General features: G+C 39.0%; 1 protein-coding gene across 1 annotated transcript in view; it reads right to left on the reverse strand.

Moving 5' to 3' along the window:
• The window catches only part of LOC128854832 (dynein axonemal heavy chain 10), a 286,044-nt gene that overhangs the window by 222,873 nt on the left and 37,097 nt on the right, over positions 1-26,074 (reverse strand). The window contains exons 9-16 of the mRNA XM_054089249.1: positions 24,687-25,020; positions 24,395-24,644; positions 24,150-24,311; positions 23,983-24,091; positions 23,819-23,901; positions 23,413-23,704; positions 17,927-18,085; positions 6,328-6,480 (exon numbers count right to left, since the gene is read on the reverse strand). Of these exons, the coding sequence (XP_053945224.1) occupies positions 6,328-6,480; positions 17,927-18,085; positions 23,413-23,704; positions 23,819-23,901; positions 23,983-24,091; positions 24,150-24,311; positions 24,395-24,644; positions 24,687-25,020 (1,542 nt within the window). The remainder of the gene's footprint in view (positions 1-6,327; positions 6,481-17,926; positions 18,086-23,412; positions 23,705-23,818; positions 23,902-23,982; positions 24,092-24,149; positions 24,312-24,394; positions 24,645-24,686; positions 25,021-26,074) is intronic.

A 26,074-nucleotide genomic window follows, 5' to 3' on the forward strand; every position in this document is an offset into this window, starting at 1 on the left:
TCTGTCTGGCTGTTTCCTTCAGTGCCTCTATAACCAGGTACCCAGATGAGTTTTACATCAAACAATTCGTATGCGGTCGAAAACGAAGTCAGGTATTCCCCAACCGATTTCGAGTACACATCATCGAGCCAAGAGCCCTGATTGCCGTTTGGCTGTAAGAATAGGTATTTATTTCCATGACAGTTATTACTCAAGGGATCATCCAATCAGCTGCTTCTTTGATTACGACTACCTCTGCTTGGAATACCTGAACTTGAGTCTGACAAGGAGCTCCTCGCAGAATACTACTCCCTCAGCATTTAATTCCAACTTCGAGTTCTTGCAGGAATGTAAGTGAAGAATGTTCTAATTGCACTAAGCGAGGGGATGGATGATCCCAAAGTTTCCAAGGATATTTGAGTATCCGTAATTGAAGTGAAGCGACAGCTTTGCCATCTGCGATATCTACAGGTACCACATTTAATATCGCATTAAGCGCTGGAGACGGAATAGATGACTGGGGAAGAGATTAGGTACCCACTAAGTCTTAGGACTTAAAGTTTAAACCAAAGACAGGAACTATACAAAAAGTTTTTATCTGAACTCCCTTTTTGCCTAACTGAAAAGTGAAATGATTAGACCAAAAAGAATATAGACTCATGTATAGACTCTCTGTCCGGCTCTGGTGACTACGTGGAACTTGGAATTTGCAGCCATCAAAGATCTAGTCAAATTTTTTCGGAGGTAGGGTAGATTTAAGAAAATTAAAAACGGAACCCGAGTGCAATACAATGGACTTTCTGTTGTCTTACTGCTATACTCGATAGTTTGCACACGCAAAAACAAAAAACAAACATGTATAGGCAAACTAATTCCTGCTGAAGGCCTAAAATTCGACGTCTCCAGCTTTATAATTTAACTTGGTTTTAAAACATATTGAAATATGGAATACATTTACCATTCAATGCCTATACCAGAAACAGTGGAAGAGAAAGAAACTGTTGAGCATTTTCTCTGTAAATGTCTGGGTTTGGCAGCCAGACGATTAAGGGTGCTCTTTCTTCGACAACCTAGCCCATTGCTCTAACCTTAATCCCATCAACCTTTTCCATTACATCGACAACTCTGTCTGGCTACAGATATCTGCCTATTGTAGGTCTCATATTGGTATCAAATCCACGCTTTAGTCCTACTTGGGGAGTGCTAGACTGGTACTTGAACTATTTCACCTACCTACCTACAATACGAAAGTGAACTTAAGTGGCTAATGTTTTTTAAGCGTGGCAGAAGGTCGTCTAGCCTTATAAAAATTCTGCGAAGATATGCCATAGATGAAGCTGCTGGGATGAATAAGAAACATATTTTGGCTTCACTGGAAAATGACATTTCTTTGGAAGCATTTAAGGATTATTAGTAAGACCGCAGACGAACAGGAAAGCTTTTGTTGCTACAACTTAGCGAATTTTCTTTTCCTGTTGCTTGTCGTGCTCACATACGGCAACTCAGTTGCTTGCAACTGTTTTAGTTTTTAGCCAATAAAAACATTGCGAAGAACGAGAATACAAATCGTGTATGAGCTAAAGTGAACCCATATGAAAGGGGTCTAATGAAACTTGCTTAATATCAGAAAAGAGAGTTGGTAGCGCTGAATATATTATATATCAGTTTCCGCCTCACTAGAGGCGAATCTTTCTTAATAAATTTGAAGTTGCTTTCAAATGCAAAATTTTTTGTCAATATAATGAGCAGAGAAGTGGCGAATCGGAGACGCCTTATATTAGGATATTTGCTAATGGTTCGGGAGAGGAACATTCACCACTACCTACGAATGCAGTTTTCATTACTTGGTCGCCTCCTCAGTCGCTTGACAATACCACCTTTTCGTGATTGTAACAAATGAGTTGAGCTCTGATGCTTCCTACAAGCTTACGCAGCCATAAAGAAGCTATTACAGCATTAATTTTAAACAAATTTCGCAAACATTACCATTTTATTTACTTCATCCCCACATAAGCGTTTAGGAAATCAAGTATACGCTCTGTAGTCCATTCTAATATACACAAATACATACGCGCATACTCGCAAGACAGAAAATGTTTACCTTTTCATGCTGAACGACTGCAGATGTGGCAAAGGTAAAATCTAAGTTTGATAGCGCACGTGGAGAGATAGTGGCTATACCCTCCATCTGCCACCCCAAGCGACAATAAAAGAAGCCATAACAATAGCAACAGCTAACGGCTTATTGTCGCTTTTAATTCGTATAATAAACACTTCAATTTAATTCGTTTTCTTGGTTTGTTGCCGTGTGGGTAGATGATAAAGAAGAAGCAGAAGTAGAAGTAGAAGCTGCGCTAGAATAATACGAGATGCCCGGATGCGCATACGAAACGAATGAAGCACATAAAATGCATGCCACCAGACAAAAGTGGCGAAGTGAAAACGTAAAACGCATAATGCCAATGGACGCATGGAGGCAGACGAAGGAGTGATAGCAGCGACAAGACAGCGATGTCGATAGAAGCCGAACGTGAAGCGAATAAGAGCGACAGGATGCAAGCAGCAAGCAAATGAATGCGTTGCGCTATAAAGAAGTGGCAGACTGCCTGCCTGCTGCGTGGCAGATTGTGGAATGCGGGTTATTGTAGTCGCGCGCCATGAAGTGCTTACTGTAATATAATAGACAAGAATAGTGCCAGCAGCAGCCGCAGTAGTTGTGAAGTGGGTGTGTGTGTGTGCGTGCGTGCGCCCGGACGTCTGCCGGCGAGCGTGCTGTATGCATGCATGGATGTGGTTATGTCACACAGAGCTCACTGTGGCTGCTCGAATATTCGCTGAAATGGTAGCGGTAGAGAAAATCCAATTAAATTCGCATTGAAAGTGGGAGCAATAATGGAAGAACAAAAACAACAGGAAACAGTGCACAAATAAATGAAATAAATAAAACTGTGAATGCGAACCAAAAGGAAAAAAGGTAGTGGATATGGAGATGACAGATAAGGAGAATATATCGCAATGTCGGCTGAGTTTCGAATCGGACGTATAGGATTAATAGACAGCAGGTGAGCTGGAAGCTTCGGACGAAATTTTAAATGCACCAGCTGTCACGAAACTTGCCACAAATATCCATTAAGCTGTAATAAATAACGATCACAAATACATACCCAGTTAAATATTTATAAAATATCAACTATTATCATTTAACATAATTAACTTTTACTAAAAGAACAAACGTGTGTTGTCAGTCACTGGAACGGATACCAATCGGCAAACTCAATTGAAGTGCACGAACCGTTACTGGACCATGTCGTCCAATTGGATACAAACACTCCAGCTGTGAAATTATTCGCTGCGGTACCAGCTGGTGGAACGCCTCCTCTACGTTGGAAATATCAGTTAGGGATTTGGCGCCGGTTAGGACGAGAAAGAAACAAATGGCGCCCTTTGTCAAACTCGACCAAAAGAAGAAGAAGAAGATACATACTTTCAAACACCAATGTGTAGGTACTTAATAACTTTGCTAAATAACACCCTCTATACTTTCCGCCATTCCAACACTGCCTGCGATTAGCTATAATTCGGTACTTTCGTCGAAAAGTTTGGTATTTTTTAGTAAAAACTTTCATATAACGCCTTCTCTGACGAGCTTTATTTGCTCTTTTTTCAGTGAGTTGAAAAATTCATCTCGCCTAAAAAATTAGTTCCAAGTTAAAGTTTTCATGAGACGATTTATTATGATTTTCGACTTGGGTTATCGTGACAGGAGTGCATAAATCAAGCACCACACTTAGCCACTGTGAAGCGCTGGTATAGCGGGTTCCAACGTGACCGTCAATTTGAATTGACGTCACCGTCAATTCTTACAGATAAATTCCGAGAAGACTGTCCAAAGACGGTTACTGTGCCAGAAACAATCGATGCTAGTCGTCAATCGATAAGACAAAATCGTCATGTGACACATCGTGCGATAGAGGCGTCTTTGGAGATTAGTAGGACCAAAATACATTCAATATTGCTGGAATATTTGGTGATCAAAAAGATTTGTTCTAGTTGGATACCGCATAATTTGACGATTGTTCAAAAAAGGACTCGTGAGCGTAAAGAGATGTTGAAGATATTCAACCGCAGTGGCTCATAGTACGTCTATGATATCGTAACAGTTGACGATTTTCTGATCTATGCATATGAGCCGGAAATAAAACAGCAATCGGCAGTATGGGTGTTCCGAGACGAGCTTAACTTAACATAAGTGGCTCGCGATAGAAGCACCTCAAAGCAAATCAGCGCTTGTTTTTTTGCAAATCTGGTCATGTTGCATCTTTACTATTAGAGCAGTCAGTCCTGAGGGAACACACCTATTTGCCGGCCAGATGTTTTCGTATAATTAAAGAAGAATTAAGATTTGGAGAAAGTGAAGCTCATTATATGCTCGTGTTTAGGTAGCCGCCATCCCCACAGGTGGATTGTTCTGTAAGCAAGAGAAAGTTTAGGCCCTATGTTGACGAACACTACTTTCAAAATTCGTGGGAATACCTGAGAAGTCTTTCGATCTTTTCTGAATAGTGTTGATGTGTACCAAAGCAACGAGACATTGTGGGAAATTGTATTATTCATATGAGCTGCCTAGACAACTGTAAGGCAACTCAGGATCTATTTAAACGGGAGGCTTAAAATTAGTTCAGCTAGCGCGGACTGAAAGTGGTCGAGGGAGCTTCTCAAGTTTTCCAAAATGCAAATATTGGCAATCAAGGAGATCTAGTTTGTGTTTAAACCCTGACGGCGACCATTGGAGGAGGGGGTATATTAGATGGGGGCATTAACCGCCAGTGCAACTCTCTGACTGGCACCCTCTAATTATTTTTATTTTTTCTCCACCTTCTAATTTTATGTAATGCACTGCCTGGCTCTCGTAGTGAACGAGGACAAAATAAAGTACCTCCTGACATCAAACAAGCAGTCAGCGTACTCGCATATCGGCACCCACGTCACTGTAGGCAGTTATGATTTTGATGAAGCAAGAAACTTCGTTTAGCTTGCAACCAACATTGAAGCCGATCAATGCCAGCTTCGAAATTCAATGAAGAATCTCGCTCGTCAGCACATGCTACTTTGGGCAAAGTAAGTAACTGAGCAGTAAAATTCTTTCTCGACGAACAAAACTAACACTTTACGAGGCTCTCATCATGCTCGTCCTATTGCATGGCGCAGAAGATTGCACGATGACAACATCCGAAGAGGCGTCGCTTGGAGTGTTTGAAAGAAAGATTCTGCGTAAGATTTTTGGACTTTTACATGTTGGTGATGGCGAATATCGCAGCCCATGGAACAATGAGCTGTATGAGCTTTACGACGACATAGACATAGCTCAGCGAATAAAGATTCAGCGGCTACGCTGGCTGGGTCATGTGATCCGAATGAATACAAACACTCCGGCTCTGAAAGTATTCGTTGCGGTACCAGCTGGTGGTATCAGAGGAAGAGGAAGAAGTCCTCCTCTGCGTTGGAAATATCAGGTGGAGAAGGACTTCGCTGTTGACTTGCCTATGACACCTTCTTCATACACGTCCCAAATGTCTCGTTCTACTTCGGCAGCTTTTTGACTTCGATGAAAAAGAAGAGCAGGTGTCAAAAATGTTGATTTTTGCCTCCTGGGTACTCTATTTCTAAGCCTCAAAGCTAATACGAAATTAAATAACTCAAAAAACAGTTAAAATAATTTTGTAGAGCAGAAAGAGTTTTATCGAATGAATTGTTACCCTTTGCCAAACAACAAACAATTCGTTGTAAAATCAAAAACAAAAAATATAAAAACGCTATGAACTTATTCTCCAACTTAATACATATGCATGTGAAATGCTTGTCTTTCACGTGTTAAATGTCTAAATCAAATACTTCAGTTATTAAATAGAAAAAAATACAGGAAAAACATATTTATGTTTTTTAGTTTTCGAAACCCATGTATTCCTTTGAAGGAAACAAGTACAATATTATGGATTAGATTGTTAGTACCAGTGATTTTGCAAATGTATAAGTATTTATTTCAATGCTTTGAAATACTGTTATCTTCATAGCATATGTATGTATGTATAAGTATTTATAACAAAAGGATTTGTTGACTTAATTTGCTCTTAATGAAAGGAAAATGATAGAAAAATAAATGCAAAGATCTTACATTGCAACAGCAACTAAATCATAACAATTATTTGCAAACAAGTCAGCACGTGACACATATTTATGTATGTATGGTGTACATATGTACATACACAGTATATACATACGTAAGCATACTGCATCTCTAGAGTCTTTACTTATTTATGTAGGTGGGCAAATGAAAGGGCGAAATCTTACCTCTGTCCAGAATGATGAGATTTCAACGGAAGTCATATCGGCGAATTTCTGTTTAATTGGTTGCACCTTATCCATGCGGTAGAGCGATGAGCGGAAGAGACGATTCCAACGTTTCTCCAGGTGATGCGCCATCAACAAATCGTCGAAGTTGAACTATGTATTTTCCATATCCACAACAACAATGGTGGTGGTAATAATATAAAATGCATGATGGCGTCGGTTGGTGGTGAGTTGCATTGTTGGCATTTTTTGTTGAGCGTTGAAAGGAGTCGGACGTGGTGGCAGTAACAGAAGCAACATAGTGGATCGATAAATGTATTGAGACGAGGAAAAAGAAAAAATATAAATATATAAGTAAATAATTGGTGTACACTCTTTTAAAATTTACATTGAATAGACATAAACATTTACGTTGAAGCATATTTTCATGTATATATATGCATATTTCTTTTATCATAACGGTAAACTCATATCACAATTGAATTTACGGAAAATTATATTATACTTAACTCTGATTTTGATAATAAATTCTAATAATTCCATAATAATTGTATTGAAACCTCCTATATATTATATAATTAGTGCCTATCTAGAGGACTGAGCTTTGCTCGTCACTTATGGTTATGGTTATGTACGATGGTCGTTGATCCCTTTCGAATAATTTGCCCAAGTGTGAAAAGTAGCAATTCTTTTCCGCAATCTCATCCTCATTTGAATAAAATCTTCTTCCCGCTAGCCATTTCGTCAGACTGGGGAGCAATCAGTAGTGCAAGGGACCTGACAGCCATATTTGGAGAATAGGGAGATGTTAAAATAATTAGAACCCTATTTCTATTTATTTTGCAACCACAGCTGCTGAAGCGTGAGCTGGCGCATTGACGTGATGGAAAAGAAAATTCACTCGACTTTCTCGATTCAAACGAATACCAAATACAATGAAATATACCCATCGGGCTGAACTTGACTGAAATCTGGCGTGATTTTGAGAGAAGCTACTAACTAAACGTAACCCCGAAACGAGCCAACTCTCTAACTTTGCACGGACTTTTCAAACGACCCCCTGCTTTCATAATACAGTCATTTCATCTTCCCATAGATACAATATTCGTAATATTTTTGATGCCGTATTTTTTCGTAAATTTTTTATAAAAATATAATATAGTATGTTGTATAACAAACTGTATATGAATGAGAATTCGAAAACCGTGCTTTAAATGGAAGAAAATTATCAGCTTCCAATGGAAAGAAAAAAAAAATCGGAAAAATCAATGCGATTTTTGAGAACTTCAAGCTAATACTTTGTTGTGTTAAAACTGAACCCCCATTTATTTGGTTTTTTCAAAAATCATTTATTTATTCATTAGTATCTAATTTGTCCCCTTCAAAGTAATCCCCATGAGATATTATGCACTTGTGCCAACGTTTTTTCCAATCTTCGAAGCACTACAAAAAATCATTTTTTTATCTTATTCAGCTCCTCCTTCGATGCCGTCTTTATCTCGTCAATCGTAGCGTAGCGTCGTCCTTTCATGGGCCTCTTCAGTTTCGGGAACAATAAAAAGTCACAGGGGGCCAGATCTGGGAAATACGGTGGCTGCGGTATCATTAGTGTGTTGTTTTTGGCCAAAAAGTCGCGCACAAGCAACGATGTGAGCAGGGGCGTTATCGTGATGCAAGAGCCAATTTTTGTTCTTCCACAAATCCGGGCGTTTCTGGCGGATTGCTTTGCGCAAATTGCGCATAACTTGCAGCTAATATTCCTTATTGACCGTTTTACCCTGTGGCAATAACTCATGATGCACAACGCCACTGCAATCGAAGAAATCGGTAAGCAAAACTTTTACATTCGACCGAACTTGGCGCGCTTTTTTCATTTTTCGGTATTGGTTCGTGCGGCAACTTCCATTGAGATGATTGAGCTTTGGTTTCCACGTCATAACCATAAACCCACGATTCGTCACCAATTATGACCCTCTGAAGCAAATTTGGGTTGTCGCGGACAAAGTAAAACATCTCATTAGCAATGTTCATGCGATGCTGCTTTTGGTCGAAATTGAGCAGTTTTAGTACGAATTTTGTGGCGACCCGTCTCATGCCGAAGTAGCTTTTTCGTATGACACAGTCAACATTCGGAATGCATCCGCATACTTAATTTCGTTTTTCACGCAAAATTTCATACAGGTTTTTTGATCTATCTTTTTGAATAGGTAAAAATCGAAGACGAGCCGAAATACGTGGAAGCAAAGCAGCTGTCAACAATTAACTGAACATTTAAAATGGCCGAACTTGTCGGCATGAGTGAGAGACATGAGTACTCGTACTAACATATCGCCACAAAAAAATCGAAATTCGAATATACGTAACCTGCGAAAATTCAAAACTCGCGATACTTTTTGAACACACTTCGTATGTGTGGTTCTTAATTCTTTCATAAGCGATTTTTCGCATTTGTCCAAATTGGTGCTGCGTATGTAATCATGGATGTGGTGAAAATTGAAAGCAGCTGTCGTTTTTCTTCGTCAAGCCCTTTTATATTTGGCATAAGCGCACAGGGTACTAGCTGCGCTTTTTTGCTGACTTCCGCACAATGATCCTTGAACGTCATTCTGGAATCAATTATGATTCGAAGGTACTTCAAGTACAGCTGCGACTTTATAGAGTGCTCGCCCAACGTGATCGCGATCGCTTTGCGTGCCCTTCTTGTGCTTATCAAGACTACTTCCGTCTTCTGCGGTGCAAGTTTTAGTTTTGCTGCTATCAATCATTTTCGTGTACGCGAAATTGTGTCATATGATGGTCTCAGGAGTGTAAAGGGTGGTAAAGTGGTATCACAATGGTACTTCTCAGGTCTAAGTGTGTCGTATGAGAGCCACTCAAGTTAACCTAACCTAGCCAGAACAACGCTTCCAAATTGTAAAAATTTACTTTGGAAAAAAAAAAAAAAAATAATAAATCTGTTTGGGAAGTGCATAAAGCGAAGTGTTGAAAAAGACGCCGAAATGTCGATTTGTCGTCATTCTCAACTTGTTGGCTTTTAATTTTCGACTACGCGGACAATTTTGTGTAAGCGGCTTTGTTTGAGTGCGTATAAAATACAGCTGGTGCAAGAATTCAAGCCAAATGACCGCCATTTACGTCGCATTTTTGCTGATTGTGCAGATTACAATAAAAAAACATTATTCCAACAATATTTCTGTTTGTAGTTACATTTTTAGTTCTCAAGCTTTTAAAAAGAAACACGCTTTAAAATTAGGCGGCGTGAAAATGTATCTCAGACCGGGAGTGAAATTGCAATTTGAAAGAGGCGAGCCAAGAAGCACAGAGAGATTGGCAACTCCTAAAACACTCTGGCCAAATAGCTTATTGCTTTCAAAACTCTGTAAACTCGAAAGTAAAAGGGTAGATAGTCAAAGATGAAAAGAGAAAAGTAACAGAAAGAAAGAGATAGGATAGAATAGAGACAGAGACAGACATAGCTAGTCCAGTAAGAATTTTCCAGATTATTTGGCAAATCTATAAATATCCTCCAGTTTGAGAAAACGAATATTACTCATTCTTTTGACATCGAAAGCTAAATTTCGTAGCCTTGTTCTAGCAAAGGTAGGACACTCACAGAAAAAATGACCGGTGCTATCCGCCTACTCTAAGCAGGACAGGCGAATCAGCTCCTTAATGACTCCAATGGGGGTCATATGCTCACCTCATGGGTTGTGTGCTGTAATAATGCTGACCATCAACCGAGGCCAACTTCCTTGGCCCGGAGCCCATTTTGCCACTCCCTTCTGCAGCCAATAAAGCCACGGTTAGTAAACGGGTTACTCTAACCCACAAGCGAACTTGGCAGGCTGAGAGAGGCTGGATATGGACAAAACTGATGTTACCTGGCATGTTCGACCGACTGTCGCAGTTCCTTTTGTTACTAAGCAGAGCGGACTTTAGGCGGCTGGTTGGACTGATGACGGGACACTTTAAAGAAAATTAAAGAGGGAACCCGAGTGCAGTATAATGAACTTAATTGTGTCTTAGTGCAATACTTGCTAGTTTGTCCCGACAAAAACAAAAACGAACGTCTTTTCTTCCAAGTGTTTGAAGAAACGTCGACAATTTTCCTCTCGGGCTCGTCACAATGCACGTTGCAGTTCTGCAGCGCTCTAGACCGGACCATTGTTCTTTATGTAAATTGCGAACAGAATTGCTCATCCGATTCATGATTCCTGCATAACTGATTCAGATTATTGGCTCTGGTTTCTGTCGAGTAACCGCTGACCCGCAGTAGGCCAATTCATCGGAAAGACCGAGATTAGTTCGCGATGTGAACAAAATATTGGTGCAAACTGTTGGTGAGCAAAAGAAGCGACAAATTTGAAGATGAAAGGCCAGCGCTAGTATTCTCAAAAGAGGATTTATCTATTTGTCAACTGCACGTCAAATAGTGAAAATATGTAATTTGATATCAGTTCATTTTCTGATGGGATCCAAAAATTGCCTATATGTCCGTTATTTTTTTTTATTTGCTTCATTTCACATTTGTTAAGAATTTCTTTCCAAGGATGATGTGGTAGCATAGTTATTTTCATGTCCATATATACATATATGTATGCTCATATTCTTACGAGCTTCTGGTAATTAAAGAATCATAAGATTTTAAAATTTTGCTATTTTGATCGATTACGTCTATGAAAGGTAAATCTAAATCAATCCATTATATTTTCGTAGAAACATCCACAACAAACTATTACTACGTATTCCATTGAGCGAATGAAAGCCTTAAAGAATTCATCTGAAAAATAAACTCCGTGCGAATTTCATATTGCAAAAAGTAATTCGCATTACAAATAGAATCTCGGCATATGCACTCTCATGTCGAAACATAAAATCTAATACATTTAGGGATTTTTTGCACAACAAAAAAAACTCCATCTAAACGAGCGGCCCATTCGCTTATTGGGCCAATAGTATTTTTTGGTCAGTTTATTAGAATCTCTATACATTAATTTCTATAAAATGCAAGTTAATTCCGTCTGCTGAATCGGTGCGCCAAGTGTACATATTGCCAAGTACGGTGCAAGTGGAAGTGCATGGGCAGACAGCAAAACATACGAGCCTCCACTCCGATGCATGATGTAAGCTCCGACTCCAGTTAGTCCAGCCAAAGGCTATCAATAAATGAATGAACGAGATGGAAGCTTTCCCAACTTAAAATGGACTCGGTCGAAAAGTATGGAAATTTACGTAGTATTGTACATACATAGCACTCGTAGCAAGGCAACAGCTTTGTGGACAGGCCGAGGGGGTGAAGTGATTACGAAATGTGAGGCAAACGAAATTTGTGCAAAAAACCCTATACACCCACATATAAGTACATATTATGCATACGCCCTGCAGGAAAAACCTGAATTTGTGGAATAATAAATAAGTCATAGGGCGCATACTAGTCTTCCCCAACGAATTCCGTCATGTGCATAGTTCCTTATTTGACTTTAGGAACCGAAATACTCGACCACGTTTTCTTTTCCATTGTGGCTTCCACTCAAATGTGATTTTGGCTACGTCGCTGTTGTTTTTGCGTAGCGTGTGGCCAATCCAGCTCCGTTTTCGTGTTTTGATCTCCATATTAATTGATGAATTGTTGGTGACAGCGAGAAGATTTTCGTTGGAGATAGTAACTGGCCACAAAATACGGATTATTCGAGGGCATTTATTTACAAAAGCGTGAAATTTAGTACATATCACGTCAGTCACTTTCCATGTTTCGAATCCATAGAGAATGACTGGTTTGATACGGATATTCTAAGTTCTAAGCTAAGTCTTTCGGGATAGAATATGACAGACCCCGATTTTTTTTTTATTTAAATCAGACTATGCGCGCTTTCCCAATCGGCATCCGCTTCTGCACCTCCGTCCTTTGCTATCACACTGCCCAGATAGGCGAGTTGCTCAACATCATCGATTGACTGAGTGTTCCGAACCGAATGGACCGAATGGTCTTCCGAAAAAAGGGCTCTTATGTCACCGTTCTTATAAATATAGTACGGCTATGCAGGCCCGACGAGAGGGGGGGGAGGGGATCGGGTACTTTTTCCCCCGTTCCCGGAGTTTTCAGAGGGGCCCGGACTCGAGATTATACGTATTTATATGAATTAGACATCATTTGAAAGGGCCCGCATTTGCAATTTTCCCCCGGGGCCCGGATTTTCCCCCGGGCCCGGATATGCTCTCTACGGCCCTGCGGCTATGACCTCTTAAGTTGACTACTACTGCAGGCTGCTGGGGAGAACATAATCCCCATCAGTTCTTTCGAATTTAAAATAGTTTAAAGTGTGGTATCATTTCTGAAACACCTGGGGAAATATATTTTGTCGGTGGCGAAGCAAAATTAATGAAATAGTAAAAATACTAAAATTTTTTCAAGAAGTTGTGCTCAGCGGCATACTCTAAATCCATAAAAGGGTACAATAGCTCTTAGCTCTTTCAGGTCCCATTGCTAAGTCCCCTCTTAAAAATAATAGTAATCATTACTTCAGAACTTTGCGTAAGAAAAAAAATTATACAAAATATGTTTAAAGTTTTGTTTTTCGATAACTTTTTCACAAAAATAAAAACAAAACAAAAAATTGTGGAAATTTACGTATTTGAAAGACATTTTTATTTTCACCCTTTTGCTTTCCATTTCTTGTCTGTTGTATCTCTAGTTCCCAAGTGTCAAATATGAGTGGCAATTTTGAAGGTCTCAGCAGTTTTGCCGAAATAACAGGGAATGTGACAGTGGTTTGTTTGACACAGAGGTCGGCAAAAACTGTGATTGGTCATTTACGAAAAAATTTACGCAACATTTATTTCGTTGTACTCTGAACAACGACTAATTGGAAGACTGATTGCATTCTACTAACTCAGTGTACATATTTTATTTTCATTTCATTCAAGGGGAAAAGATTTTAAGAGGAGTGCTATTTAGCAGAACGGATTTGAGAAAATCAGCTGATGGGCTGACGTCACTTGGGATGTGTTTACAAAAAAACTGAGTTTGTGTTGGAGATATACGAAAAAAATCAACTTCTGAAATTTCGTAGAAATCTGAACAACGACTGATTGGAAGAGTGTGAAATGATCGTGCAAAATTCGGCTGCCGAATCCCCAAATGACGTGTCAGCCAAAATTCCCCTCACAATTTTCTTTTTCACCTTTGTTAAAGAACAAACCTGGTAAATTTATCATCCTTTCATTTCATTAGCCACTCTCTTTCTCTCTCTCTCTTTCTCTCTCTCTGCCAAATACCCCAAGTCAAATTGAGTATCTAAGGTGGCGCCATTAAAAAGTTACTTTACCCTGACGTCAGCTCCCTACTCAACACAAAACAAACAAGAGTAGAAGAAATTACATGACTGGGAAAATTCAGTGAATGGCTTGGTAGTATTGTGATTTGTGAGATTTAAACTAATCAATCTAGTGAAGAAGAAAGTAGCAACAAATCAGACTTGAGAGAGTGAAGGAGTTGCTTCGCTTGACCGAAAGCGGTAAATTTCGGAACATTGTGTTTTCTGACGAGAAAATTTTTCAAATTGAGCAATTCGTAAACTTCCAAACCGATAGGGTTTATTTGACTGACTGTTCATATGAGAACTTGAGTCATCGATTGACAACCAGGAGGCAGCACCCGCCACAGGTACTCGTAATAGTTTGGGCCGCTTAAACCGCAGATGGGCGCTCTCCAACCGTTTTCATCGAGCCACACAATGGCTCTGAAATTCATCAGACGCAAATCCCATGGATTATTATCGTTTGACCATTTTGGAGAGAAAAGACCGAACTAAAAGATTCACAGTCTCGAGGAGCTGTAAGAAATCATTGTACGCCAGTTACTCAAAATACCTGCAGGTCACTTTCGGGTAGCTTGTGATTCGTTTCTGGATTGTTTCAAGGCCATAGTCAAGGCAAAAGTAAACTGATTCTTAATTTTGCATTATTTTCACACATTTTGTACATTGAGTTGAAGAAAGGTAATTTTCCAAAATAAATTTATGGCCTTTTTAATTGGTTACATTTCGAGTGCCGGACACTGTTAAGCCTCTAAATGCGGTTTGACGCCATGGCAAGAAAGTATGTGTGTGTGCGTATAATTTCTTATGTTCGGTCGTTTCTGTTGCTTTCGCCTACTCTTCTTCTTCACAAGCAAATAATTGTTTGTTTATTGATGGACTCTTACGACACAGCGAATTCGGAAGGCGCAATCTCTTTCTCTACCATTCTTGCGAATCTCCTTTGACTTGACAGTCAAAGTCACTTTCACAATTTTGCTTCGAATGGCAAAAACTTATAACCCATTCTTGATATAAAACGGCTTGAGCGTGCTCAACAAACTTTTTTATGCTTTGTTTTTCGGTCGCTGCGGTTGCAAGATGCCTCCATATAAAGCTGAGTGTTTGTAAACTAACTTTAAATCGCTAAATAGCATAAGAACTTTTCTGTCATTGATATTTGTTTTTGCTTTTTTGTTTTGCGAAATAGTGATAGTTTGAAGAAGCGCCCTAAAAGTGATGTGCATTTTCCTGCAGGGGTATTTACGCAAATTCACACGCATACACACACATACTTATATAGATATGCAAATAGCGGCATGTGTGCTGCCAGTCGCTGGATATGTAAATTTGAGGTAGCCACTGGTCGGTGGCCAGTTGGAGCGGCGATTGCCGGCTACTGCTTGTGGCTACTGGCACTGGCTGCATTGTACGAGTACAAGTAAATATTAGAACGACTTTAAGAGGGATTTTCGAAAAATTCTTGTTTGGATATAAATGTGCATACATACACACACACATACATACATATGTGTCCGTATAAAAAAGGAATAATTTTAACAGCATCACTTGTTGTTGGCTAAGAATAGAGACTAGCAGATCTTTATTTTTGGTCAGTGCCAGAGTGTGCACTCCCTACATATACATACATATGAATGCAAGGGTATGCGAATATGTGTGTAGCTACACAAACAAAGTGCATCTTTTGTATTTGAGTTTAGTTAGAATTCAACCAGGCTGCTGCACTGCCGCAAATACCAGTTAATAGCGGGCGTGTACGTAGTCTTCCAGCCGTAGTAGCCCAGTCCTCCCGCCCTCTTTTGGCATGCTTTTGGGTATGTGTGGGCGTTTGTTGGCACACATGCTGCCACATACATTTTTGTTTTACTTAAATTTAAATGCTTTTGTTCTCAACAGCATTTAACTATGCTTTCGCCTAGGAAAGCTACATAGTCCGCTTTGGCTCTTAACTCGCCTGTGACGATATATGAATTCTCTACGCAAGTGCGGTGTACTTAAAGGGTTAATTTAATGTTTGCACTGGTTGTTGAGTCTTTTGAGAAATGCATCTAAATTGTCGCCAACTCTTTGATCACAGCAGAATTGGAGCTGCGGAGTGCTGGTGGGTTGGTCGTTGAGTCACCAGTGCGTGCAGATTATTAAAATAGCATTCGTAATTCGTTTAGTTTTTAACTTAATTGCGGAATATGTTAATTTACTATAGTCAAGCATACATATTCACACCCACTCTAAGTGGGGTCAATTTGTTCTTAGAAAATGTAACCTACTTTGCTTTGGCGACTGAAGTACTTTTACTGGCATTTCTGAACAAAAAATGCATGCCAGCGCAGCTCTAAAATGGATTTCGAGGCTACTTGATTATTTTGAATTTAAATTATTATTCCCCAATCGTGTTTTTTTATGGTAGTTGTTTTTTTGTTTTGAAGAACACTTTTTTTATGGTTATTTTTATTTAAATTTAATTAAGTTTATTTTTATTATGTTCATTTTGCTCAAAGTCTTCCGTAAAACGTCAAAGTGTACCCAATTTGTCTATTTAAAAAAAAAAAAATACCGATTTTCCCTACCTTGAAATAAAAAAGCTACTAATGCAATTATTTTAGTTATTTAAAATAAAATAAAAATTATATGATAAACTGAAAAGTTTCTGCTGAAAACAAAAGCTAAGTGCGAAAGAGTTTTATTCACTTTATCTCACTAAACATATTTGTCATTAGGTCCCGTCGATTCACCACTTTTCTGCTCGCTATTTCAAGGCTTTGCTAACTTGACGAAAAATTTGCAACAAAGTAATCGAGTAAGATTCGACGCTAGTGAGTACAGAGGCCTCACAAAACTTGTATTACTCATTATTTTCAATGCTGCAAACGATATTTCAAGAGATATTCATTCATTTTGTTGCTTTAACTCTCTGAACTCTCCTTGCAGTTATGTCTGCAGTCAAAAACAACATTGAGAAGAACGAGAACCCAAAAGACGTTTCCAGAGCACGGGCATCACAAATAACGACTTGATGCAATAAATTTTTCCATGTATAAACGGGGTCTTACTCTCTCTTAATTCTTGTTCTCCATGATGGGCCATAGGGTCTCTACAAAACGCTTCCAACGGTCGCGATCCTTCGCGATGACTTTGACTTCTTTAAAAGATTTCCATGCAGCCATAAGTTCATTTTTGAGACTTCTTTTCCAAGTGCATCTGAGGCGTCCTTTTTCTCCACTGCTTTGCGGGTTCCAATCGAGTGCTTGCCTGAATATTTCTGTGGGATACTTTCGAAGAGTACGGCCAATCCACCTTTACTTCCTCTGCTTTATTTCAGGATGACAAAAACGTGCAGCTTTTTGCGAGCAAGGCTGTCATGGGCCAGGTTTCACAGCCATTCAAAAGAATCGATTTTACATTTGCATATTTTTAAATATTAAAAAAAGCTTTTATCAGGCACAAGATTATCTATTAATAAAACTAATTTCTCTTGTCTGATTGATTTTACTTGAATCTCCAAGGACTTGTGATGATCACCGCAAGGGACTTCTGCAGAAACGGGTGATGACTTTTACAATTATAAATTTTTTTTTTTGAAATTTTGCTTAAGTCAAGTTCAAACATTATATCTTAATGCTACGTTTTTATTTTTGTGAAATAAAGTAGCTGACTAGCAAAAAAAATATTGAAAATTATAATTTTTTCTGACCCTAACCCCTTAAAAAGATCTAAGTGGCTTAATCAACTTTGTTAGGGGATATAGATCAAATGCAGGTATCACAATGGGCCTTAGGGCTACGAAATGACAAGCAACCTGACTAATATAACTTAACTTATCTGATGATATGCTCTCCAGCGGAGGTGTTTGAGCAAAATAAATATGAAAAATAAGTTTCTCGTACCCAAAAACTGCATACAAACATACAAATATTTTCTTCAAAAAAAAAAAAAACAAAAATAAAACAAATAAAACACAAAAATATTTGATAGGTATTAGTAACTAGAATTAAAAATGAGCACACTCAAAATCCATTTTAGACCTGTTAGATTGAGCTATTTGCTTAGAGTTTTAGAGTTATTGCCGGAATTTTTTATTCAAAATTGCCAGAAGAATGCTTTAGACCCGTAAACAAAGACAAGAAAACATTTGAGTCACCCTATACTACACACTTACATATATTTATATTATATAAAATAATTTTCGTTTGCTCTATTTACAGAGAGTGTGAGTTTACCAAATAAGTAGTGTACACACATACATAATACACATATTCAAGTGCTAGACCACCCTCACAACTTACCTTGATGTTGTGCTCTGCCAGCACAGTAAAGGTTTCCTGTAGCTCATGGATTCGGTGTTCATAGCTTAGCGTTTTCGTTTGAATTGTAGAGATTGTTTGCATGACCAATTTGAAGTCAGCCAGTTCTTTGGTCGTCTTATCCAAATTGAAACGGAGCTCCTGCAGGATTTGGGAAGGGAAACTGAATATTAGATAATTTTTAAGTGAACTGCCTCTTAATGTACGTGTCACCTAAATCCCTGCGGAAGAAATCGAAGAGAGTCGCTGTATGATGTCCAGCATAAATATATCAGAGACTACGATTTTTGAGTTTGAAATACAAGTCCAGTCTGTCTAAGAGATCTTAGAGATCCGTTATAAAAAAATTTTAAATTTTATTTAATTTAAATATGAGTTCCCGCATGAAAAACGATATGAAGCAATGTTCCTATGTACACACAAAATATTTGAAGAAGTTCATAAATGGATGAAAATATCGAAATTAAAAATGTTGGCGACTCTTTCGGACAAGGTCCAAAAAATATACCTCTCCAAAGCAAAATCTGAAGATCATTGATTTGTTAGAGCTTCTCGTTGGGTCAGGCTGAATCAGTTTTATGGAAAAGGGGTGTTAGTGTAACCAATACAAAGCGGTTTGTTCGGATCCAATTGGTCAAATAGAGTCCAAGTTAAGACTGTCACGCTTTCATTAGTCAGACTGTAAATCTGACAGCATTTTATAGAAAACATGGCTCTAACAATAGAAGTGGTCGCACATAATCTTTTCATTGAATTTCTTGATTTTTTCTTGAATTTATTGCTTGTGATTACGTAATTTTTTCCTGTAAAATGATATCTAACCTCCGAATTTTAATACATGCCCGCATTTTATTATTGATATCTAAATCTTAATCGGCCATATTCGATCACTTTTAGAAAAAATGACAGCTTCGCCATATTCTGTAAGCTGAGGAATTGTTTTCTACCCTCAAGAGTAAGAAAAAACTCTGATCCAGCGATCGGATAACCCAGCGAATGTATCAAAACTAATCTAAGACTGTGGATCCACATAATTTCTTAGGGGGAAAAATATTGCTGCTTTAACTGCCAGTTAACGGCCGGTGTCTCCGTCGCACACAAACTTACGGAGAAAAGTTAGTTATGCAATTAATTGAAAATTACTGTGAACCAGAGTTTAAAATGCTGTAGAAAAATTAGCGAAAGCATTGGAAATTTGCTGGTGCTGTGCCTAAAGCAACAGCCTGTAGTGCAATTACTCTAGACGTAAATTTAACTTAAGTTACGTAAGGCCTAAAAACTCTTCACTCAAACTGTCAAATCAGCTTACGTATTCAGCCTCACACCAAATAAATATTAAAAGAACACACATTTTTTTCATATGCATTTTTCTTAGTTTAATTGAGCTCGATAGCTTAACGGAGCTGCTAAAAAGAGTAGTCCTAACCTCCTTTAACTCTATCCTAACTCGAAATCTGGTATATGATGACCGAATAATGACTGAATTACGGTGGAGCAGACCGCAGGTATTCAACGGGATCCCAAGCCTCTCATTTTAAGGGGAAAGTACCTCACAGATCCTATGGCTAGCCAGCTCTTCCACCGCGCAGTTTCCAGCAATGCCGCTATGACCAGGTACCCAAACGAGCCTCCTATCAAATAATTCGAATGCGAACGAAAATGCATTCCTCAACTAGTTCCGAGTGCACAAACATCGAGTCCAGGGCTCTGCATAATTAGATAATAGGACTATGAATAAGTTCGTGCGGTTTTTTTTCGAAATTTGAAACTTTATTGACGTAAAATGGTTACAAATTTAATATTCAAAATATTGTCCATCGCTTACTACTACTTTTTCCCATCTTTCTGGCAATTCACGGATTCCCTTTGTGAAAAATTCGGTCGGTTTTGCCGCAATCCACGAATCGATCCATGGATTGCCATGTTGCATCGATCGGAAGAGATAGTAATCGGATGGCGCAAGGTCTGGACTATACGGCGGGTGGGGTAGGACATCCCATTTGAGCGTTTCTAAGTATGTTTTGACCACTTGTGCAACATGTGGCCGAGCATTGTCATGTTGCAAAATAACTTTGTCGTGTCTATCGGCGTATTGCGGCCGTTTTTCTCGCAGTGCTCGGCTCAAACGCATCAATTGTCGTCGGTAGACATCCCCCGTAATCGTTTCATTCGGTTTCAGTAGCTCATAATACACAACACCCAGCTGGTCCCACCAGATACACAGCATAACCTTCAGGCCATGAATATTCTGCGCCGACGTCGATGTTGAAGCATGGCCAGGGTATCCATACGTTGCCCGACGTTTTGGATTGTCGTAATGGACCCACTTTTCATCGCCAGTCACAATTCGATGCAAAAAACCCTTTCTTTTGTGCCGTTGAAGCAGTTGTTCGCATGCCATAAAACGGCGTTCAACGTCTCTTGGCTTCAATTCATACGGCACCCAATGGCCTACCTTTCGGATCATTCCCATGGCTTTTAAACGTTTGGAAATGGTTGATTGATCAACTCCCAAAGTTTTTGCAACCTCTTCTTGCGTTTGAGCCGGATCTTGATCGAGCAATTCCTCCAATTCGGTATCCATGAACTTTGGCGGCGCACCCTCGCGTTCTTCGTCTTCCAAGCCAAAATCACCACTTTTAAAGCGTGCAAACCACTTCTGGCACGTTCGCTCAGATAGAGCATGCTCACCATAAACTTCCACCAAGATACGATGACTTTCGGCTGCTTTTTTCTTCATATTAAAATAATGAAGAAGAATTCCCCGCAAAAACACATTATTTGGCACGAAATTCGACATTTTCAAGTGTGGTAAAAATATTGTTGTTTACGCTTCAAATAAAAAACTTATACTAACGTTTGTGCCTTACGACAGTAGCTCTCCAATGAATGTTTGGAAATGTGGATCGATGGAATAATAATCAAGTTACGCCATCTGTTGTAAAACCGAAACGAACTTATTCATAGTCCTATTATTTACTTTCGTAACATTTATTATTAAGCGAGGGTGTGCACTGATCAGTCACCAAGCGGGCGAACCCAAAGTTTCTAAAGATATTTGAGTGTATATATTGACATCAAGTTTGTAGCCCGAGCCTCTCAGTCTGAATGCGGTACGTACATGGCAGCTTTGCCTGTGCTATCTACAGGTACAACATTTGGCATTGCACTAAGCGCTAGATTAAAGGTAGTTCGAAGCGGCCCACTGAGCAGACCTTTGAACTCTCTCCGGCTTCTTCACCGAATTCATCTTTTTCCGTGAGTTTCACCAGACAAAGAATCCATACAAACCAATTGGCTTTATAATAGTATTAAAGCTTCTATGTTAGCTTTTTAAGTTAACTGCGGTTTAACTGAGGTCGCATCTCAGGCAGGCAACGAAAAATATCCGGGTATGCTGTACTCGGCAGACAAAGACAGACCGCCGAGTGGATTTGTCTAATGAAAAAGCTGCTCATAAAAAGCCAACCAGCGGCAACATGAAACAGTAGGTCGCTGTATTTGTGGAAAACATCATGGCGCACACCACAAATAGGAGGAGGAGCTTAACATGACAAAAAATGGAACCAAATTAATTGCTGGTTGGCAGTTTGTGGCTGGTGGTATATGTTACAGTTGCGCAGCAAACTTTATGCACATCTTTAAGACGTGAAAAACCCTCGTTAAGCTGTTCGGCGGCCGATGGAAGTTTTTTTTATAATTTTAAAACTTCGAATAGGAGTAAGAACCGTGAGGTAGCTTGAGTGTAGCTAGCAGTGTAGCTTGAGATCTCACCAGTAAGTTATTTATTCACCATGTATTTAGGGCTTGCGAAAGTAACAGTAAAGAAAAGGTTGTTCTTAACAATAATTGTAGATCGCCACTCACATAGAGGTTCTTGGTTCTAGGCTAACGTAATGATTTGTAAAAGTTTTATGAAGATAAAGGTACTCTTAAGGCAGCGAATCCAACGCAGAATCTCTCTTGCCAACAAATGCTACTTTGGACTAAGTAGGCAAATGAGTAGTAAAGTCCTCTCTCGATGAACAAAACTAGCACTCTAAAAGGCTCTCATCATGCCCGTCCTAACGTATGACGCAGAAGCGTGGACGATGACAACATCCGATAAAGCGACGCTTGGAGTGTTTGAGAGAAAAATTCAGTTTAAGATTTTTGGACCTTTGCACGTTGGCAACGGCGAATATCGCAGGCGATGGAACGATGAGCTGTATGAGCTTTATGACGACATAGACATAGCGCAGCGAATAAAGATCCAGTGGCTACGCTGGTTGGGTCATGTCGTCCGAGTGGATACAAAGGCTCCGGCTCTGAAAGTATTCTATGCGGTACCAGCTGGCTTTAGCTGAGGAGGAGGAAGGCTTCTCCTGTATTGGAAAGAACAGGTGGAGAAGGACTTTGTTTCACTTGGTGTGTCCAACTGGCGCCGGTTAGCACGAGAAAGAAACTCGGCCAAATCGCGTTATCGCGCCAATTAAGAAGAGAAGAAGGCAGCAAATTCAAATTCATTAGCTCCGCTTGCTGGTTCATGTGTTGTGAACGAACAAAAGAGGTTAGTTACATGAAATATTGCAGTAGTGAGCTACGTGAAAAGACGTTAGGAAGGTTTTGTTCTCACAATTTACTTATGCGTTTTGCTTTCATTAACCTACTCTTTAGCGAAAGAGCTTTGAGGACGTTGAAGTTCCGTTCGAATGTTGCATATGCAATGGACTATGCTGATTACATGCTTGAAGCTGAAGGTTTTCGGCAAATCCAAGATCAACCGCAGTGAAAAGATATGTGCTTGGTAGTGTCATTGGAGGATTTAGTTGAGATTTTATTTATTTCGCGGAAAACTTTAAGTTTGCAACATTTTTGAGAAAAAATACTGACACTCCCCGAATTTGATGTCATGCCTGTTTCTAAATGGTGCGGCTTTCGTGATATCTTAAAACTTCTAAGTAATTTCTTTGAAATCATCTTCATGTAAGATAGTTTCCAAACTAATTGAAATAATTATTTTTTACACTACAAGTGACATAAGAAACAAAGATTTGGGCGACTTTCCACTTGATAACACACATTTGTCTGCTAGCAAGGGCAAAGAACGAAGCTCAGCCAAACTATTTCATTTTGAGCCTAACTCGAATAGAAAATTTTTTGCGATTATTAATTCAGTAACCCGAAAACAATTTCATAAAACGCAGGCAAACTCGTTTCGCTCACATTTTTTGCACGCCATGGGTGCTGGGAATTTGCCTACATTGAATTTTTTGAATAGCTTTTTGGGCGCACACACCCAAACATATGGATTAAAATACTAGTACGAGGCATTTGAAGTTTGCATTTCTGGTTTTCATAGCTCACATAAGCGTGCACACAATATAAGTACACACACACACATACATATACTTATATAACAACTGTACTGACCATTATTTGCAGCTTCGGTGGCCTTCCTGCCCCATCAACAATCACCAGTTACTTACTTTGATTTCATTTCGCAAATTCAAAATATTTTCTGATGCTCTATTGGCCAGCAACTCGCCAAGTATTGCACGCCATTGCTGGGCATGCTGAGATATGCTGTCCATAAGCTTCCTCAAATTGATGCGAATACTTTTGACATTCCAATAGGGAGGCATCCTTTGTATCTGCTCAATGATATTGTAAAAAAATGTAAATTTCTCATCAAGTGCCACAAGTGGCATGCCACGATTAATAAATTTCTCAGCTATGGTATATTTATCGAAGGCCCACAAGTAGTAGTATTGCCTAAATCTGTAAGTAGAACAAAAAGAGAGTAAGAGTGAGCGTGAGAGTTATAGACGACAAGAGCGTTAAGATTGATTTCGTGGAATTCAAGAGCGAATGTAGTAAATAGTCTCCACTTACTTGGAAATAACGACTTTGCACTCGTACACCAAAGCGTTGGCAACCTCATGAACGCGCACGGCCAAATGGCTGATGTCGCGTACCTTTAGATTTTTTAGATTTTTTTCGATTTATTAGCAAAAGGATGTTGTAAACTCCTGAGAGTGCACTTTGCATCAGCTTACCTGGATGACATCTTCGTAGAATGTGAAGATGTACTTATCGCCGTATTCGTCATTAATTGGCGCACAAGGCAGGCATGTGCCATCCATCCATCGCGTGTAGATGTGGATCCTTGGAATTATTGGAAATATTACAAAAGTGAAATATTTTTATTATAAAATTTGTTTACCTTTCTAGATAATCTTTAGCCGCTTGCAGCATTATGTTCTGCATCTCCGAAGCGCTTGGCTCCAGCATAATTTCGGACATCATCATTACGGCATTCACTTCGAACATGGGCACATCACTTAGTAAACGTTCAATGAAGCATTTCAGATTTTTATAGGCGTTGCTGTAAATGAAGAAGAATAACAAAATACACAACACAACATAAAGAGTATTTCCGGTGTCCCGAGCACGTCCGGTTTCACTCACTCCAAGATGCACTGGTAGGTTATCTGTTCCCAATAAGTATAGTAACCGCGCATCTCCTCCGAGCGTCCAGTGAAAGTGCCCAACACCAGACTCTCCAACTTCACCAGCACCGGCCCAATCGAGTCATATATCTTCTGCATGTGTGCACATTTTTCATTGCGCGATTGCTCCAACTTCTCATAGTATCCTTGAAAATGATACATATCCTTGCCGCACTCTCTTTCTTGTTGTGTCAGTTCGGCCTCCTCTTCTTTTAAGTGTACGAGCTTGACTGACGGAACAGGGCGCGTACTTGGATCATCCGATTGGGCACTAAGTGCTGATTCTTGTTGCGTTACTGACGCATTCGATTCAGCAGTAAATTGCAAAGCCGGCGTTTTGGGCGTGGGGTCGATGCCGGTGCGGTCGTGTATATCAAAAAGATTGAAATGCTTAATGCGATTTATTCGACTTTTTACATCCAAACGTATAAAATTGATTTGCGATACGATAGAAGTAAGTTTACGTATCAAAACGTTAACAGATTCGCAATATTTTACAATATTAAACGACAGCCAGGTGTAACGGCCGATGCCGGTTTGTATGACGAGTTCGGTTTCAAAGAGATGTTCGCGTAGGAAGTTGACCTAGAGGAGGAGTATAGAAAATTAGATTTAAGTATACAAAGGATTTTCAATAAATATTTACGATTTGACTACACAGGTCATACATAATTTTTTGAAGTTCATAAAATTAAATAATTTCCAGTACGGTAAATGTACCACCCACCACTTGGTTTTTTAAGCAAATGTTAGTGAATCGATTGCATTGTGCAGGAGAATTGTACTCAAGATTAAAATTATTTCAGAAAATGATCTCCTTTATAAAAAGTGTATTATCATTTTAACAGAAAAACCCCCAAGCTTAATAAAAAAACCGAAAATGTTAGTATTTAAAAAAAAAGTTAAGAAACAATTTTAATGAAATTTTTTACCAAAACAAAAATATTAAAAATTTTTCTTAAGCAAATCAAAGCCAAAAAGTGGCTATCACACATTGATTAAACCACAAGATAGCATCACGAGGATGGTGCTGGACTGGAACCTGCAAGAGAGCAGAGGTCGCGGTCGGCCAAAGAACATTTGGAAAAGGTCGATGTTGCGCGAACTAACAGATTCCGATATCACATGGGACGACGCAAAACCAACAGCCCAGAACCGTGCACGATGAAAGAGTCTTGTCGAGGCCCTATGCTCCCGAGAGGAGTAAACAGGGTAAAAAAGCATACATTTGACCATAGTTGAAAGCAAGGAGCAAGTCAAATCAAACAGAAGAAAAAAATTTGCCCGAGTATTTATTTTTTTCCATATTTGCGTATAAAGGTAACAAAAATAAAAAAAATCGAAAAGTCGAAATTTAAAAGGAAGACAGAAAATAATCCAAATCAATTGTTTTACCAAAAAACTTTAATAATTAAACAAAAAAATTTTATTTGTAGAAATTACAAAAAAAACATTGGTTATCACATTGTTTTTTAGCAAAGAGATTAAAATAAAAATGTTTAATACGACAAAGAGACTCTTTGAATACAATTGAATTTTTTACAAAAATTTCAAAGAAATTTAAAATTTAAATTAAACATTTTTTATCACTTTTGTATCATCTGGAGGGAAAAATGCCATTGCTTTCATTTAATTAATT

Source organism: Anastrepha ludens, chromosome 2 (genome assembly GCF_028408465.1).
Source record: "Anastrepha ludens isolate Willacy chromosome 2, idAnaLude1.1, whole genome shotgun sequence".
Classification (NCBI taxonomy): Eukaryota; Metazoa; Arthropoda; class Insecta; order Diptera; family Tephritidae; genus Anastrepha; species Anastrepha ludens.